The sequence below is a fragment of the Agelaius phoeniceus genome, chromosome 1, assembly GCF_051311805.1.
Source record: "Agelaius phoeniceus isolate bAgePho1 chromosome 1, bAgePho1.hap1, whole genome shotgun sequence".
Taxonomy (NCBI): Eukaryota; Metazoa; Chordata; class Aves; order Passeriformes; family Icteridae; genus Agelaius; species Agelaius phoeniceus.
Window position 1 is genome coordinate 124,559,681 of NC_135265.1, and position 15,600 is coordinate 124,575,280.

Consider the following 15,600-nt stretch of genomic DNA (forward strand, 5'->3'; position numbering starts at 1 on the left):
GTTTGCCTTGCCCCTCAGTACATGGAATATTTGTTTGTGACCATCCAGTGAGGTGTTTTTTTTTTGCCAGAATTCCTTGGTTTGTTTGCCTCTTATTTTGTATATTATGTTTATTTTAAATTGTCAGTTCTGTTTTAATTAATAAATGTAAATCACCACCTAATGCTAATTTGGCACTTGTTAACAATAAAGCAAATATGCCAATAAAGCTTTTTGTGATGTGCAATTTTTTGTAGTGAAATGTAAAATTATCTTATATAACATAGCATACAGGTAGGTAATATAATTTCAGTCTTATTAATATTGTGATGTCTGATCTCAGGTACACAAAGAATAGGGTTTTTTAATTGAGTGAGATGAGATTTGGATTCCTAAGTCACCTTGAAAAACATACCAGATATTTAAATCAGTGTGATCTGCTTATTTAAAGTTAACCCTCTATCTCCTCTATTTCCCCAATTATACTGAGAATTTAGTTTATGTAGAGCCTATCACTGTGACATCTTTAGTAATTCTTTTTTTTCTTCTTCTTCTTAATAATAAAACTGTAAGGCATAGTTAGCTTGATCTGGGTTTGTTCTCCTTCATGACATTAGAGCACTGTTGTATTGATGAAATTATTAAGAAAAAAAGGAAGTTGTTTATATTTTTCTTCAGAAGTTCATTTATGTGAGCAGAAATTACAATAAGGGTTTGGATTGCTTTTTTTTTTTTTCCTAAATATGGATGAATAGAGATCAATGCCTTCATTTTTTTTTTTAGGGGAAACTTCCTTCTACTGAGCTCTTTAATGTACTTGGAGAGATATAGATTTGAAGGGTGGACTATTCAGTGGAAAAGGAATTGACTGAATGGATACAGCTGGAAAGTGGTGGTCAGTGTGTCTATGTGTCTATGTCCAGGTGGAGGCTGGTATCCAGTGCTGTCCCTCAGGACTCTTGTTTTAAAACTCTTGTTTTGGTGCTCTTTTAGTATCTTCATCAATGACACAGTGAGACTGAGTGCACCCTGAGCAAGCTGAAGGACAGGATGCCATCCAAAGGGACTGAACTGCCATGACTTCTCAAATGTCCTCAGATATTCCCTCAGAACCCACAGATGTATTACATCAGCTCCCATGGACTTGTGCACTTTAGGTTCTTTAGATGGTCTCAAACCTGAACCTCTTGCAACAACATTGTGAAAATCCTTTCAATTTAAATACCTACGTTTTTATCCTTGACACTTTCCCATAAATTCCATGTATTTCTAAATCATGGTTTTGACCTACTCATTTCTTTTCTGTGGCCAAATAAGTAAATAAATGCATAAGTGAAGGTGGCAGGCAGGTAGGCATGATGGTGACAATAACATGCACAGTTTTCATTCCTTTGCCAGTTCCTGAAAAGCACTTTAGTGCCACATTTGAAAGTTCAGGAAACCTGAGGAAGTTTTCAAATTGAAGGAACAAATCAAAGAGCACAAGTCAATGCATTTAGCAGTTAGTGTTTACATGTAATTGGTGACAACAGGAAATTTGGCAACAAGAATCAGACAGGCAGGATATTTATTAAGAGAAGTAATCAGAAGAAATCCACAGTTTCATAATCACTTCATTTAAATTTCTGCTCTGGATCTACCCTTGGTCTTTGGCCCAGGGTAGTCCTGGAATTGCTTTATTTCTCTCAAGACTTAAGTTGTGGACTGCTGCTTAAGTAACTTACACTGACTGACCTTTCAGTTTTGTAGTAGCTAATACTGCATCTGTGTATTTTTGTTTTAACTCACACAGCCCTTTGCTTGCCAAGTGGTTATTAGGAAATAAGTGCTGGCTTTCAGCTGTTCTTGAATTTCCAAAAAATATCAAAACAACCGTACTTCAGTCTCAGAGACCAACTGAATCCACAGTCTCCTGGGTCCTCTTTCAGAAGAAAGGACTTCCAGAGAAGTCCTTACACTTGTGCTTACATTCTCTTTATCTGCAGTGTGATACTGGGAAATGGTTCCTTTCCCTGCTCCATAAAAGATTTATGGGTTGGGGTTGGTTTCGGTTTTTTAAGGTGTTTGGAGTGAAAGTTGCCATCTCTTATACAAAGAGCTAAAGAGAATATGTGAAAGTCTCAGTCACAGTTTACAAAGTTACCACCCCTGCCTCATCATCAGCATCAATACATGGGGGGTTGGAGAGGGTGTATTTCAGGAAAGCATGGTATGCTTTGCTCTTAACCTCTTCCCTCTCAGATTCAGGAGAGCAATCTTATTCCAGTCAAACACATAAAACTAGTGCTCTTTACAATCAACTGAGCTAACAGTTCTTTGAAGTACATCCTACTGGTTTTTCGGGTGTTTGTTCTGAATACCAACATTTTTACAGAGTAGTTTTACAGAAAAATTCTGTATAGCACAGATAAAACAATTTATGTTAGTTTACTTCAAACCAGGAAACAACAGGCTGACTTTACTAAAGCTTTCCTGAAGTATTCAGTCCAAGGCAGATGGCTGGTATGAAAATGTTTACCTCAATTGGGCAGGTTACAGGCAGCTAAGAAATGGGTATTTTAAGACAGGAATTCCCCAACTGAGCTTTGAATGATTATCTCTGAATAAAACCTAAAAAAAGAGTAATGGTAGTCAAAAAGTGAACAGCCCAATTTCATAGAAGACAAATATTTTATTACCAAAGGAGTTATATCAAAGTAAGAAACTGCAAAAGTGTAATAACTATAAAAATACTTCTATTTATTCAAAATAAAATATGAGCACTTTATTAGTTAAATGCCAATATATTATTCTCTGACAATATTCACATATTTTAAGTCATGTTTGCCTAACATCTTAAAACATGTTACATAAAATAATTGCATATGAGAAATCACAATCTGAAGCTAAGGAATTCTAGCTCCTCCTGCAGCTAACTCTGGGTTGATCAAATGAATGAGTGTAGTGCTGTTTCCAGTCAACTGAACAACTTACATTCAGGCATCTTCTTCTTCTTCCACAGGATTCAGTCTTGCCTGTGCTTCAGCCAGCAGAAGCATGCTGCATCTCTCAAAAATCAGTACCCTTCTTGAGTTTTTTCAAAAAGCTAACTTTTTCCCTGTTTTTCCAAACCCAAATCAGTTAGCAGACCCATCAGACCCACACCAAAACCACTTCTGTGTCAGGAGAACATATCCACGATAATCTGCTGCTTTGGTAAATTGTTACTTTTGGTCCTTGGTGTGTTTTGCATAAATATAAAGCAACCAGCTACTTTTTCATACTCTTCATACTCTTTTTCTTCACGTGCAGATTCCAAGATGTTTTTGTAAAATCCAGTACACATGTAAGTGGCTGCTTTCATATGACATTATTATAAGGTTACTTGAAGAATTGGAAAATTCAGAGTAGTTTCCAGAGCACAAAAGTTGGACACAGACTTCTGCAGAGTTCTTTGTTTCAAATGCTGGTCTTCTATTTCCACTTCTCGGACTTCAGCAGCTTGGTTCAGCCATTTCTGTTTCTGTCATCTCCAGGAACAAGGTACAGTAGCCTTCCATCAGAATTCTGGCACAAAGTGTTCATATAAGCGAGCAAGTTTACTTGAAGAATGCATATAAAATGCAAAGATACCAAGTAATGCCACTTCGAAAGAAAAGAGCAGGATTCACCTGGAATCACCTGGAAATTATTTTTTCAAATTTATTCCAGCAGGATCGAAGGCTAGATATATTTTCTTTCAGTTCACAAACTTCTTGGTTACATTTCTTTTTGGACTGTTCACCTGTCTCTGTATCTTCTAAACTAAATACATGTGAGCAAACCTGAAACAGAACAGATTGTATGAGAACTGCTTATTCTATTTCTGTAGCCATCTTTCAAAGCAAACCAATTGCTTTACATCTGAATACTGGAGAGACCCTGCCCATGGGACTGTGAGAATGTGGCTTTAACTCAGAGCAAATAAGAACACCTGAAACAAGCCTGTCCAACCGAGAACATGTACATCCTCCATCACAGATTAAAATTTATCCTCCATTTTCTGAAGGACTGAGAAAATAAAGCCAAATAATTTGTGAGCCAAACTTTGACTATATGTGTCAAGACCAGTGGAACAAGACAGACCAGTTCCAGGGGCTGATGCTGTGCCCTAATGTTCAAGATCTCAGCCAGACAAAACTACTGTAGTCCTTGTTCATATTCAATGACTGCTCATTTTTTTCTTTCTAAATTACTTTAATTAAAATTAAATCTTTAAATAAAAGCAGGAATCCATAAGGTTAGGCAGGAGTTGCAAGGGTGACACTGACTTCTATGACTTGACTGGGATGTAAGGCAAATGTTGGATTCACCAGAGGTGACAAAGGAAAATATAAACACCAACATTACTTTGAAGATCTCCTCCCAGACTGTAAGTCTCTCCACTTCAAGGAGAAAAATAAAAAGCTAAATGAAGCCTTCAATCCATCTGTTTAAACACTATATTTTTGGTGCCTATGAGGATACTTTGATGCTGGTTAATATTTTTGTGTTCAATAGGTAACACTGAGCCACACTTAAAAGAACATTCTTCCTTTGTTACAGTAGTCAGTAGATCACTGTGCTACATTTAAGCAGCACCTCAAAAAGAAGATTCTGCCAAAGACTAAAAACCCAAATAGTATCATACCCAATTGTTCTTGTTGAATTTGAGAGATTGTGGTTAAAATAAAGACCAAAGAGATTACAGAAAAGAGAGAATCTCACCCTAATTGTTTGTTGCGAGAAACCAAATTAAACATTACTCTTAGAGTTAGTGAGAAGTTACAACTCTGACAATACTCCAGAGAAGTTTAAATGCCTTCTTTGCACAAGTCTAGTCCTTGTCTCTCACTGGAGAATTAGTTAAGTGAAATTCAGTTCACTACTGAACCAGAGCAGGTATCTTCACCGTAGACTTCCAGATGATTTTCTGAGTCTTTGCACTGGGCCTAATGTCTATTACAAGACAAATACTATACAGAGGAAACTTCCTTTAGCATGGAACATGTGCAAGATGGTTGTATCTTTTAGAGGCAGATGTGATAGTCTGTGTTGAAGAGCTCTAGAAAATAAGAGTTAAACTATTACTCACTAAAGTTGAATACAACTCACCTTTTCTTTTTTAGGTCTTTCACATTTACACTGTAGAACTTGTAATGTCCCACATGAGACGAATGCTGCTTTCTGTCTAAAGGCTTTGTTGATCCTCTGCTTATTAAAGAATCTGAGCATGTTGCATGCCATGCTCTGTAGTGATTCTATTTCCTGTCAAGACAGCAAGGAAAATATGTCCTGAAAAGTTTGTGCACCATTAATTATTTGCAATGTTGGTTTATCCTTAAAAACCCCAAACTCTCCATCAATTACTATTGGTTTCTCTTGTTTTCATAGTGCAAATCTTTCTCAATAAAATACATAACTAATCTGACTTACCTGCCATCTTTTTGAGACATTTAAAGCAGCAATTTTTAGTAGTAATAATAGTAGCATAAGGATGTTAGGGAGAAATCACAGCCGTAATCAAATCAATTGATGCAGTTAGGAAAACAAATGATTTATGCAGCCAGTCCTTTTACCAAGTCATGAAAAAATCTGTAGCAACAGCTGCCAATTGTGCTTTCTGGCATTTGAAATCTGCCAAAACTACTATTTTAAAGCTTTCAGGTCGGAAGTGAAAAGTTTAGCTAATATAACTTTCTGTAAAAAAATTTTAAAAAGAGATTGGGAAATTGTAATATTTACTTCCATTGCTAAAAAGAAAAGTATCTGTTTTGTTTAAAAAATATAGAAGAATCTTCATAGTAGGGAATAAAACCCCACATTTCTTGGATATGGAATGGCTTAATATTTAAATGTTTAAAATATCAATTTACTCAACACATATAATTCCAGATTCAAAAAACAAACCATCCTGAATACTGTGATTTGACTTTTAAAACTAAATACTATCCTATCACCCTATTTTATCCTGGACTGTACAAAGAACTCACTTGGGTTTGTATTCTCTACATTCTGAAAAATTAAATTTTACCTCAGTATCATTGCAGAAAAACACTTTGATATTTTCATATTTTTTATTCTTGCAGCACCTGTCACGATTCTCTGCAGACATTTTTACCTGTAAAATATCGTATATGTTTAGACATGAAAGTACTGTGTCAGTGCTCAGTCACCCTGACAGCAAAAAGCTCTTTCCTGGTGTTCAGAAGGAACCTCCTGTGTGCTGGTACGTGCCCACTGCCCCTGGTCCCATCACTGGGCACTGTGGATAAGAGCCTGGCTCTGCACTCTTTGCCCACTCACTTGAGGTATTTCCACACATGGATGAAATCCCTCTGAGCCTTCTCTTCTCCAGGCTGAACAGCCCCAGCTCTCTCAGCTTTCCTCATCAGAGGGATGCTCCAGTCCCTTCAGCATCTTAGGGGCCCTTCACTGGACTCTCTCCAGTAGCTTCATATTTCTCTCATACTGGGGAGCCCAGAAATGGACACAAATCTGTTCAATTTAAATCTTTATATTCTATCAAATTGCTTTGTTCTTTGGAAATTTTGAGACATGGAGCAATGTTTAAATCTTACAATGGAATTGTAGCATTGAATACAGTGTTTGTCAATGTTTGTCTCAATAAATACATGTCTTAGCTCTAAACAGATGGTAGCACTCACTTTGTATGTGTAATAACAGAAGATGGCCTAAGCAACATCACATGGTCTTTTGCCTGATTATAATATTTTATCAATACTTTATCCTCTCTTGTAGTTTTTTCTTCCACTTTCACACTTGTCATCAAGATGACAATGGAAGTCAACTCAACAGAAGCTTTGTCTTCAGCCTGTATCCAGACATTCCAGTTAAGCCAAAGGGCTTTAAAAAGGCAGCTCACGACAGTATTGTTTTAGATCTCTTCACTTAGCCATGCATATGAGCACATCAGACAGTTAATTCCTAAAGTTTTTCTGCAGAAACTGCCTGAATTTCAGAAGCTCACCCAAGATAAACAGAACTTTATCCAAAAAGTGTTTTTAAAACCAAGAGTTTAGGGAGTCAAATATTCACTGACAAAGGAAAAACCACAAAACAGCAAAACCAAATTAAAAAGCCCAAACCACAAACATCAGGAAGCTAATGCACATCTTTTCTTGCACCACAACAGATATTGCTCCAGTCACAGCACCAAAATTTATAATTATATAATCATTCTAAAAGCTATATATCTGTCACTTCATTTGCTAACTGCTATGAGATTTTCCATCCTCTCTGGCTTCCTCAGATCACCTTTAGTATAATGTACAGTAACCACATCTGAAGGTAATTCATTGGCCGTGTCTAAACCAACCTAAGGGAAATCCTGACCTCAGAAAAGGCATTAGTGAAAATTTAATTACCTTACAGAGATCTATTATATGACTCACTATCCTGCTCTGCAGCAAACCCATAGCTGCTCCAAACATCTGGCTGAGGAACTGAAAGCCACTGACTTTGGCTCTGCAGTTGCAGGAAAGTGCCTGCTGGGCAGTGCTATCACCCACACAGCACACATATTATTTGCTGTTAACTTACAGTAACAATACACTGATTATACATAGAAGACAAATTTATCTTAAACAGTTAAAAGTAAAGGCAGAAAAAATAAAGAAACTTACACAGTAGTTGCTTGTGTATGTCTTCTAGGAAGTAAAAGCTTCAGAGCTCAATACATTCCCATTAGTTTTCACAAACATTAATTCATTAAGGTTTTATTTATGTATTTATTTTGATATACAACATCAAGCTCCATCCTACAATAGGACAGTGGCAAGGCATTGCCCTATCCAGGCCAGGAGAGCCCCTCAGCCTCCCTGACTCTGCATCTTGAGCAGGGCTGGGATGCACCTCATGGATCACCACCACCAGAAGGCAGCAGGATCTGCCTCCCAGAGGATGTTATTCCTTCGTATCATTTCCTCTTATAGGTCAGCTGTCTTCTAACTGCTCACCAAGAGAGTTTGGTTTTGTTCTCTAGGGAATACTTGTTTTTTGTCAGAAATACAACAGCAAACTAAAGGGAATACTCCTCTATTCTAATATGGCCATTAATATTCTCTCTAAATTTGATGCCTCATTCAGGATAAAGTCATTTACAGTAGAGGATATGTATTGTATTTAAATATCTGTATAACTGTTAACTTAAGTAAAAGCAAAGGGGGAAATATAGTAGAGGATATGTATTGTATTTAAACATCTATATAACTGTTAACTTAAGTAAAAGCAAAGGGGGAAATATAGTAGAGAATATGTATTGTATTTAAATATCTGTATAGAGGCTTTGCCCCAGAGATCCCAGTTGCCCTCGATGGGCTGCAGCTGTGATGTCCTTAATTGGGCTGCAGCTGTAACTGATGAAGATGACTGGGATAAAAGAGGGCGGGTAAGCCAGTCACGGAGAGCCTTGGAGGAGCCCTGACCTGAGAGAGAACAGCATGCAGCAGAAGGAGTCAGTGAAGGTCTGTAGCTATGAGAATACATCCAAGAGGTATGGACTCTAGAAATAAATCTAACAACAACAATACGGGACTCTAGAAATAATAAAGAACAACAAGTGGTGATCCCGATGTGATAGTTAGTAGAACATAAGACAGCTGAGAGCTGTGGTGGCCAAGAGCTGTGACAGAACATAGCCTTTGGGTCAGGGAGCTGTGGAGGAGTATGGCCTTTGAGCAAGGAGCTATGTGGGTTGTACATGGCCTGTGAGTCATGGAGAAATGTATGTATTGTAATAGAACATCTATACAACTGTTAACTTGTGTAAAAGAAAAGGGGGAAATATAGTAGAGGAAATGTAATGTATTTGAATTTCTGTATAGAGGTTTTGTCCCGCAGGTCCCGGTTGCCCTTGATGGGCTGCAGTTGCGATGTCCTTAATTGGGCTGCAGCTGTAACCAATGAAGATGACCAGGATAAAAGGGGGTGGGGTAGCCAGTCAGGGAGAGCCTTGGAGGAGCCCTGATCCGAGAGAGAACAGTGTACAGCAGAAGGAGTCCGTGCAACGAAGATCTGCAGCCATGAGAATATGCCAAAGAGGTATGGACTTTAGAAATCTAATAACAACAATATGGGACTCTAGAAATAATAGAAGAACAACAGTCATTTATATGCAGAGAACTACCTTTCTTTCTTCATAATCCTAACCAACATAACATAACCCAAATGTTAAAAGATGATTCCCTGACCCTAAAGGTATTTTTTTTCCAGATGAGGGTTGATGTGCCTTGGGTTGGAGACCACTGCCATAAAGCTCTGAAGGATGGTGGTAGTTTGTAAGTGTGAGGAAATGCAATGACTCCTGATTTTTCCCTTGGAAAAAGGTTGCATATTATTTGTATTTCATGCAAATAGATCTTGATTTAAGACTGCAACAGTATGGGGAATTCTCATTTAGTAACAATCTGTCAGGAAAATCACATTTTTTTGTGGGAATGCCTCTACGAATACAACTGTTTTAAGTGTTCCCCATGGAAGTGTTCTTGACAGATTAATTTATTTGCTAATAATTCATGAGTAAGAATTGGAAGGTAAATTTTGGGCATGGACTGGTAAACTGTTAAGAAATTATTTTGCAAAGCTATAATAAATGTGGCTGATAAAGCCATAATGTAGGAGATTTACACATGAGAATGTTAAGCTCTTCTCTGCTGCTATCTAGAAAATATAATTTGTTTTGGCTAAATAAGATATATTAATGGGTACAAAGAAACCTATTAGAATACAAACAAACTTTTACTGTCATATGAATTTTGTGCCTCTGTGCATTTGTATTCAATGGACAACATAAAACTTCAGTCAAGAACTCTAGTTAGTAGAACAAATTACAGCTGTAATGCTTTCTTCTCTTGATAAAATCATATAAAGAGAAGTAGTAATGAAATTACTTTGGAAAAAAGTACTTTCTGATCAACTATATGATGTATGGCCAAATAGTACATATGTCTGTACATAATGCACAGGCACAAAACACTGTATCACAGAATTTGTACATGCAAATAGGCACTATCCAGATTTCAGAGATTTTAAAGAGACTGAATTGTTGCACCCCTCAAATAAAACCACCATTCCAGCATAATGTGTGACTTAAAATCGGTCTTTTATCATGTTTTAACATTAGATATTTTATTATTAATTGTTAGCATCTAAAAATAAGCCCAAGAAGCTACTACCTACCAGCTCATTGATGTCGTGACTTAGTATATTCTCATACTTCACACGGATTTCTGTTGTTTTATTTCCCATTGCACAGGTAGATGCATTCACTGGAGACAGAACAAGGAGCAGTGGCAGAACTGGTAAGGTAGATCTAAAAAAGGCTGGATTATAAGAACAATAAGGTACATGTTAGTTAATGTCACAGACTGTGTGCTGTATTAACAAATACATTCTGTAATCTGTTAAAATAGTTTAAAAGGGATCTTTGTACAACCAAATGACTTGTGCCTTGCTAGAGGGAAGGATTCACCTCCAGATTAAGACACTCTTTGGTGTCTAAACTCCCCCGTACCACAAGATGATTCAGCCAGTGTGGATAAGTGCTGTTGTGTTGTTGAGGGTCCCCAGGATGAGGTGAGAGATGAGAATTTGACTCCAAGTTCTCAGAAGGCTGATTTATTATTTTATGATATTATATTATATTAAAAGAAATGATATACTAAAACTATACTATACTATATATATACTATACTATAAAGAAAGAGAAAGGAGACATCAGAAGGCTACACAAGAATGAATAATAAAAACCTATGACTGACCAGAGTGTCCAACACAGCTGGACTGGGATTGGTCATTAATTAAAAAAAATTCACATGGAACCAATCAAAGATGCACCTGTTGGTAAGCAACCTCCAGACCACATTCCAAGTAATCAGATAATTATTGTTTACATTTCTTTTTGGAGGCTTCTCAGCTTCTCAGGCGAAAAATCCTAGCAAAGGAATTTTTCAGAAAATATCATGATGAAAGATAAGAGCCTACAGCTATTGAGCTGACCAGCTACTTGGTGACTGCTTGGGCTGAATTCATCCTCAGGGTTCACTGCAAGCATTGTATTTTATTGGACCATAACCACATTGAACACGGGTAGAGGAGTGTTTTAATCATATTATGTTTAGACATTCAAGTGTCTTAACCTGCAGCTGAATCTTGACTATCCATTTTTCCTTTGACAACTACAAATCTCCATGAACACACCTCTATAACAAAAGTTGTTTAAACACCTTTTCAGGCAGACCAAATGTACAAATCCATGCTACTGGCCATAACATGAGATAAAGCAGCAACACAACCTTCTCCACAAGATTTCTGCAATCTTTTTGAGCAAACTTCACTGCCCATCACTTTGCTTGTCCCTGTACTAGACTGCCTTCCCTTGCTCTGACCCCTGGTCTTCTGTCTTTGCATGACATCCAGGAAAATATGAGTTCTGTGAGGATGGGCAGAGAGAAAAAACCAAAACATCAAAAGAACCTGAAGAGACTGACAGGAGGCTGCAGGTGACTCACCTGGTGCTGGGAAAGAAGGAGACCAAGTACGTGATAATACATGATCAGGAATAATTAGACTCTGGCCTATTGCTAGTCTGGCTAGGATAATGCTTAAATTGAAGGTTTGGGGGGGAAAAAACAAAGGTAGAAATTTATGATGGAGGACTAGCAAAGATCACAGCAGGTTCCTGGAGGAGTATGCAGTGTTTCTGCCCATCTTCACCTCTGACTGAGTAAGAACAACAACTGCACACAGAGTACCTGTGAGACAGGAGCCAGGAAAGGAAGAGGGGATGCCCTGGCCCCAGCTGCTATTTTCCTTCCTCTCTGTCAGGGATGGGCTGTTGGGTACAGCCAATCCAGCATTCAAGAGATGGGCACCTCTGGACCTGGGCATCACAAGTAAATCATGTCCTCAGAGAGCAATTTTGAGCAACTAAGAAAACAGCAATGGAACTTGACCATAATTTGCATTGACCCACCTATCTTCTGCAATGCAAGAACCACAGGCACACCACATGCTCACTGCCATTAAAAGAAACACAGTCCCTTATAGCCCATCCCAGCCAACTCACAGCAGACTGAATCCTCAAAGAAGAATGCATACTGACTAGTGAAGCCTTCTCTTTCTGATAGATTGCATGTGAACATGTGATTATGTACACCTCTGCCCTAGAAACAGGACTGGAAAAATTTTACCTGTACAAGCTAAACCACAGAATTCTTGAGCAAGCTGCCTGAGAAATTCTAATTGGAAATTTCACGGGTTGAAAACCAGATTTTCTGACCTTTTCATATACTGATCAACCAAGGTTTATTAATGTCTCAAGAAATCTAGCCTGATGGGCTCAGTGAATCTTAAATGGATCCTAAATGTAGTAAATTTAAAAACTCTGTAAGGTGACTCTATTATGATCTTCAAGCTCAAAGTGGACACACCTGACTTCCACAGAGCTTTATCTTTGTAAATCTCTATGCTAACTATATCTCTGTTGCATGATTTATCAGTTTGAAGGATGAAGACTTAGTATTTTAAAAGACACTTACAAAAAATATTGAAGAACTCAATAATAGGGCAACATTTTTCCAATCTCCCATTGCACCTCTTGATTCCAGTGCAAAAGATGAACTGCAGTGCTTGTTCACCAGTAGGGTAATACAAACAATTTGGATATGTTGCTTCACAAACATACTTGAAGGGACGAAAATAGCAATCCTCTAAATTAAAACAATCTGACTCCATCACTTTAAACTTGGCTTCTCCGGCAACAAGTAGAGATAAGAGATAAGATATTGTACAGATCACCAATCTTTTTTAAATGAGGAAATTACAGAATAAAAGTAGATCACGTGTTGCACACTCATGAGGTCCCTTGGGCCACTGCAGGATGGTAATCAAATTTTTTCAGACATTCCTAAATGAGTCCTCTGGAAAAAATATTAGACAAGTGTCAAAAAATTCTATGAGATCTAGACTGAAAATTGAAAGGGATTTTCTTGAAGTTAGGTAACTTTGAAAGAATGGGAGTTTATGGTGCTCCATATGGCCAGCAATTCAAAAGAAAAAGACAGCATTACTGGTAATAAACCATTTTTCCAGTAAACTCCCAGAAACTCCTAAGTCATATCTGGAAAGCCCCAAAAATTCTCCTAGCAAATCCAGGAAGAGCTAGTTTTCCAGTATTTCCACATATTTAAAAAAAAATGAAACAAAACAAAAAAACCCCAAAACCTCCTGGCTTTTTAACGTTAAAACACCCTCCTGTGCATACACCCGGGGGCACGTCCTCGGCGGCACCCAGCGAGATCCTCGCAGCAGCCCCGATCTCACAACCCCAATCTCGGGGGCGACGCTTCCTCTGCCCCCTTCTCTTCTCCGCAGCCCGCAATTCCCTCGGGGATCGGGTCACTGCCGCTCTTTTCCCTCCGGGTCCCGCTGCACCCGGGCGGAGGGGCGGGCGGGCGAGCGCTCCCGCCCGGGGGCGAGGCACCCCCGGCGCTGCGCCGCACCTGCTCCGGGGGCACCCGCGGGGCTGCAGCTGCCCACGGCAAGCAGATGCCCACGGCAGGCAGCTGCCCACGGCAGGCAGATGCCCACGGCAGGCAGATGCCCATGAGAACGTAGGTGCCCATGGAAAGGACGGTGGGAGCCGCACGGACCGGCGTGGAGCGATGCCTCCCGCAGCTCCCCCGCCCCACGCTGTCCCGCTGCCTCTGCCACTCCCGAGCCGCCCTTCCCGGCAGCTGGCGTGATGGGAACCTGACTCTTTTACTTTCATTCTGCGGGGAAAAGAGAAAAAAAAAAAGCGAAACCGGGAATTTCCCCAGCCGTCACCAAGGGTTTAAAAGGCACCGGGAAGCACCGCGCCGGCAGAGCGGGCGGGACGGCAGGAGGCAGCGGAGCAGGTGAGGAGCCAGCGCGGCCGGGGTGCGGAGCGGAGCGCGGCCGGCCCGGGGGCAGGTGAGGCGGGCGCCTCCTGCGGAGCGGGGCGGTGCGGGGCGCGCTCCTTACCATGGAACATGGTCCGTGCGGAGGCTGTCGGGGAGCTGCGCCGACGGGTCCGCGGTCATGGTGGCGGCGCCGCCTGGGCCATGACGGCCGCAGCCCGCGGAGCGCCGCGCAGGGGCCGGGAGGGGCCGGGCCGGGCTCAGCAGCCCCCCGGAGCCCGCCCGCCCGGGGGCACCGCGGCGCTGTCCGGAGCGGCGGCGGGACGGCCGCGCTTTGCCTTTCCCATGGGGCTCCGCCGGCCGCCGCACTTTCACTTTCTGCTCGGCCGCGGCGGGGCTGCCCGCGGGCCGGCGGCGGGCAGGGGCGGCTGCGCGGCCCCCGGGGCGGGCGGCATCCCCGGGAGCGGCTGTGGCGGGGCCGGGCTGTGCCGGCCGGGATTACATAGAGCCCCGGCTACACGCCCAGTGAGCGCCGTGTGTGCGGCCGGGGAGGGAAGGATGGATCTTGGCACTACGCGTGGAAAGAGCCGCTCATCCGCGGGGAGGATATCCTTGCAAAAAAAAAAAAAAAAAAAAAAAAAAAAAATCACTGCATGTTGTGGAGTCGCTTTTTCAGAGGGGAGCGGCTTAGCTTGAAAGCTGAAAGCTGATGCGCTGCCCTTTCGCTCCCTCAGCTGCCCTTGGATGGGTTGTGGAAGGCGGGACTGCCAAGAGGGCTCTGTCTCCGGTCAAGGGTTACCCTAGGCTGTTGGCATGGGCTCAGAAGTGAAAAGTGGATGGTTTCTGCACAGTTTGTCGTCTACACCCTCCCCTACCCCCCTGCTCTCTTCCCCCGCAAAATCATTTTGTGGAATATGAAAGGATTGAGAAAGAATGGTGGATGGCTCAGGAAGGTGTTTCAGCCTGGAAGACACCCAAATTCTTTAAGGCAAACATGTAGAAAGATGTGCTTTTCTTGGTAAATTCAAAATGCAAAAAATTTTCATGTGCAGTTCAAAAGGCTTGGAATAAAACAGAGTATTAAATATCTTAGTGGAGTCCCCTTCACATCTCCTGCCCAAAAACTTTTTGAGTTTTGAGTTCTGCATCACCCTTCCTGCTCTGCGTGAGCACAGAGAGATGATTCCATAACCCCTCTTTCTTCTCACAAGAGTGCTTTTCTACGGGGAGATAGATAGTGAGGTGAGACTATTAAGGAGCAAGTATGGGGAATCCTCAGGATGGTTTCCTCCCATTCTCTTGAACTGAAATTGTGCTGCTTCCTTCCTGTGTGAGGAGGTCCTTCATCCCCTTTATTGTCTGTGAATTAGACTCTGCTTTAGATTGGCTACACATTTCTCATTTCTTTTTCTTTGGAAAATAATTTAGTCAATTCTTCTTCAGAAGTATTCTGTCAAGATTCAAGACAGAGGAGGTTTTCCACACCTACAGCTTTGAGCTGCTTGATTCCATTAGTGATTACCCGTGACTACGATTTGGGCAGAGAACAGGGATCAGTATTGACACAAGGAGCGCCTGTACTTGCTTGTTCCTTAAATGAGTGCCAGCTTGGATGTGATGTATTGTTCAGTTCTTGAATTTGAACAAGGATTTTGCCTCTTTCTTGGCTAAATTATCTAGCACTTATTGTGTCTTAAGTTGTCACTTTTCTGCTTGTTTTCAT

The 15,600-nt window shown here is 40.8% G+C and overlaps 1 protein-coding gene across 2 annotated transcripts; it reads right to left on the minus strand.

Annotated features, from left to right (window-relative positions):
- Positions 1-2,637: 2,637 nt before the first annotated feature.
- IL7 (interleukin 7) lies at positions 2,638-14,419 on the minus strand. Of its 2 annotated transcripts, XM_077186668.1 has the most exons (6): positions 14,002-14,419; positions 10,177-10,319; positions 6,011-6,097; positions 5,092-5,244; positions 3,630-3,782; positions 2,638-3,525 (listed from the first exon to the last, which is right to left on the minus strand). In XM_077186668.1, exons 1-5 carry the CDS (start codon positions 14,009-14,011, stop codon positions 3,636-3,638), a joined length of 540 nt encoding a protein of 179 aa, XP_077042783.1. In that variant the 5' UTR covers positions 14,012-14,419; the 3' UTR covers positions 2,638-3,525; positions 3,630-3,635. The 2 variants fall into 2 exon arrangements, with proteins under 2 accessions (XP_077042783.1, XP_054500101.2); XM_054644126.2 differs by having other exon boundaries at positions 2,641-3,782.
- Between the last annotated feature and the right edge of the window lie 1,181 nt (positions 14,420-15,600).

Bases quoted from the DNA above. Each gene is read 5' to 3' on its own strand.
- IL7 (XM_077186668.1), bottom strand. The intron at 6,098-10,176 runs GTAGGTAGTAGC...GATATTTTACAG, and splicing joins GTCACGACATCAATGAGCTG to GTAAAAATGTCTGCAGAGAA. The intron at 5,245-6,010 runs GTAAAATTTAAT...CTGTCTTGACAG, and splicing joins TTTTCTGCAATGATACTGAG to GAAATAGAATCACTACAGAG.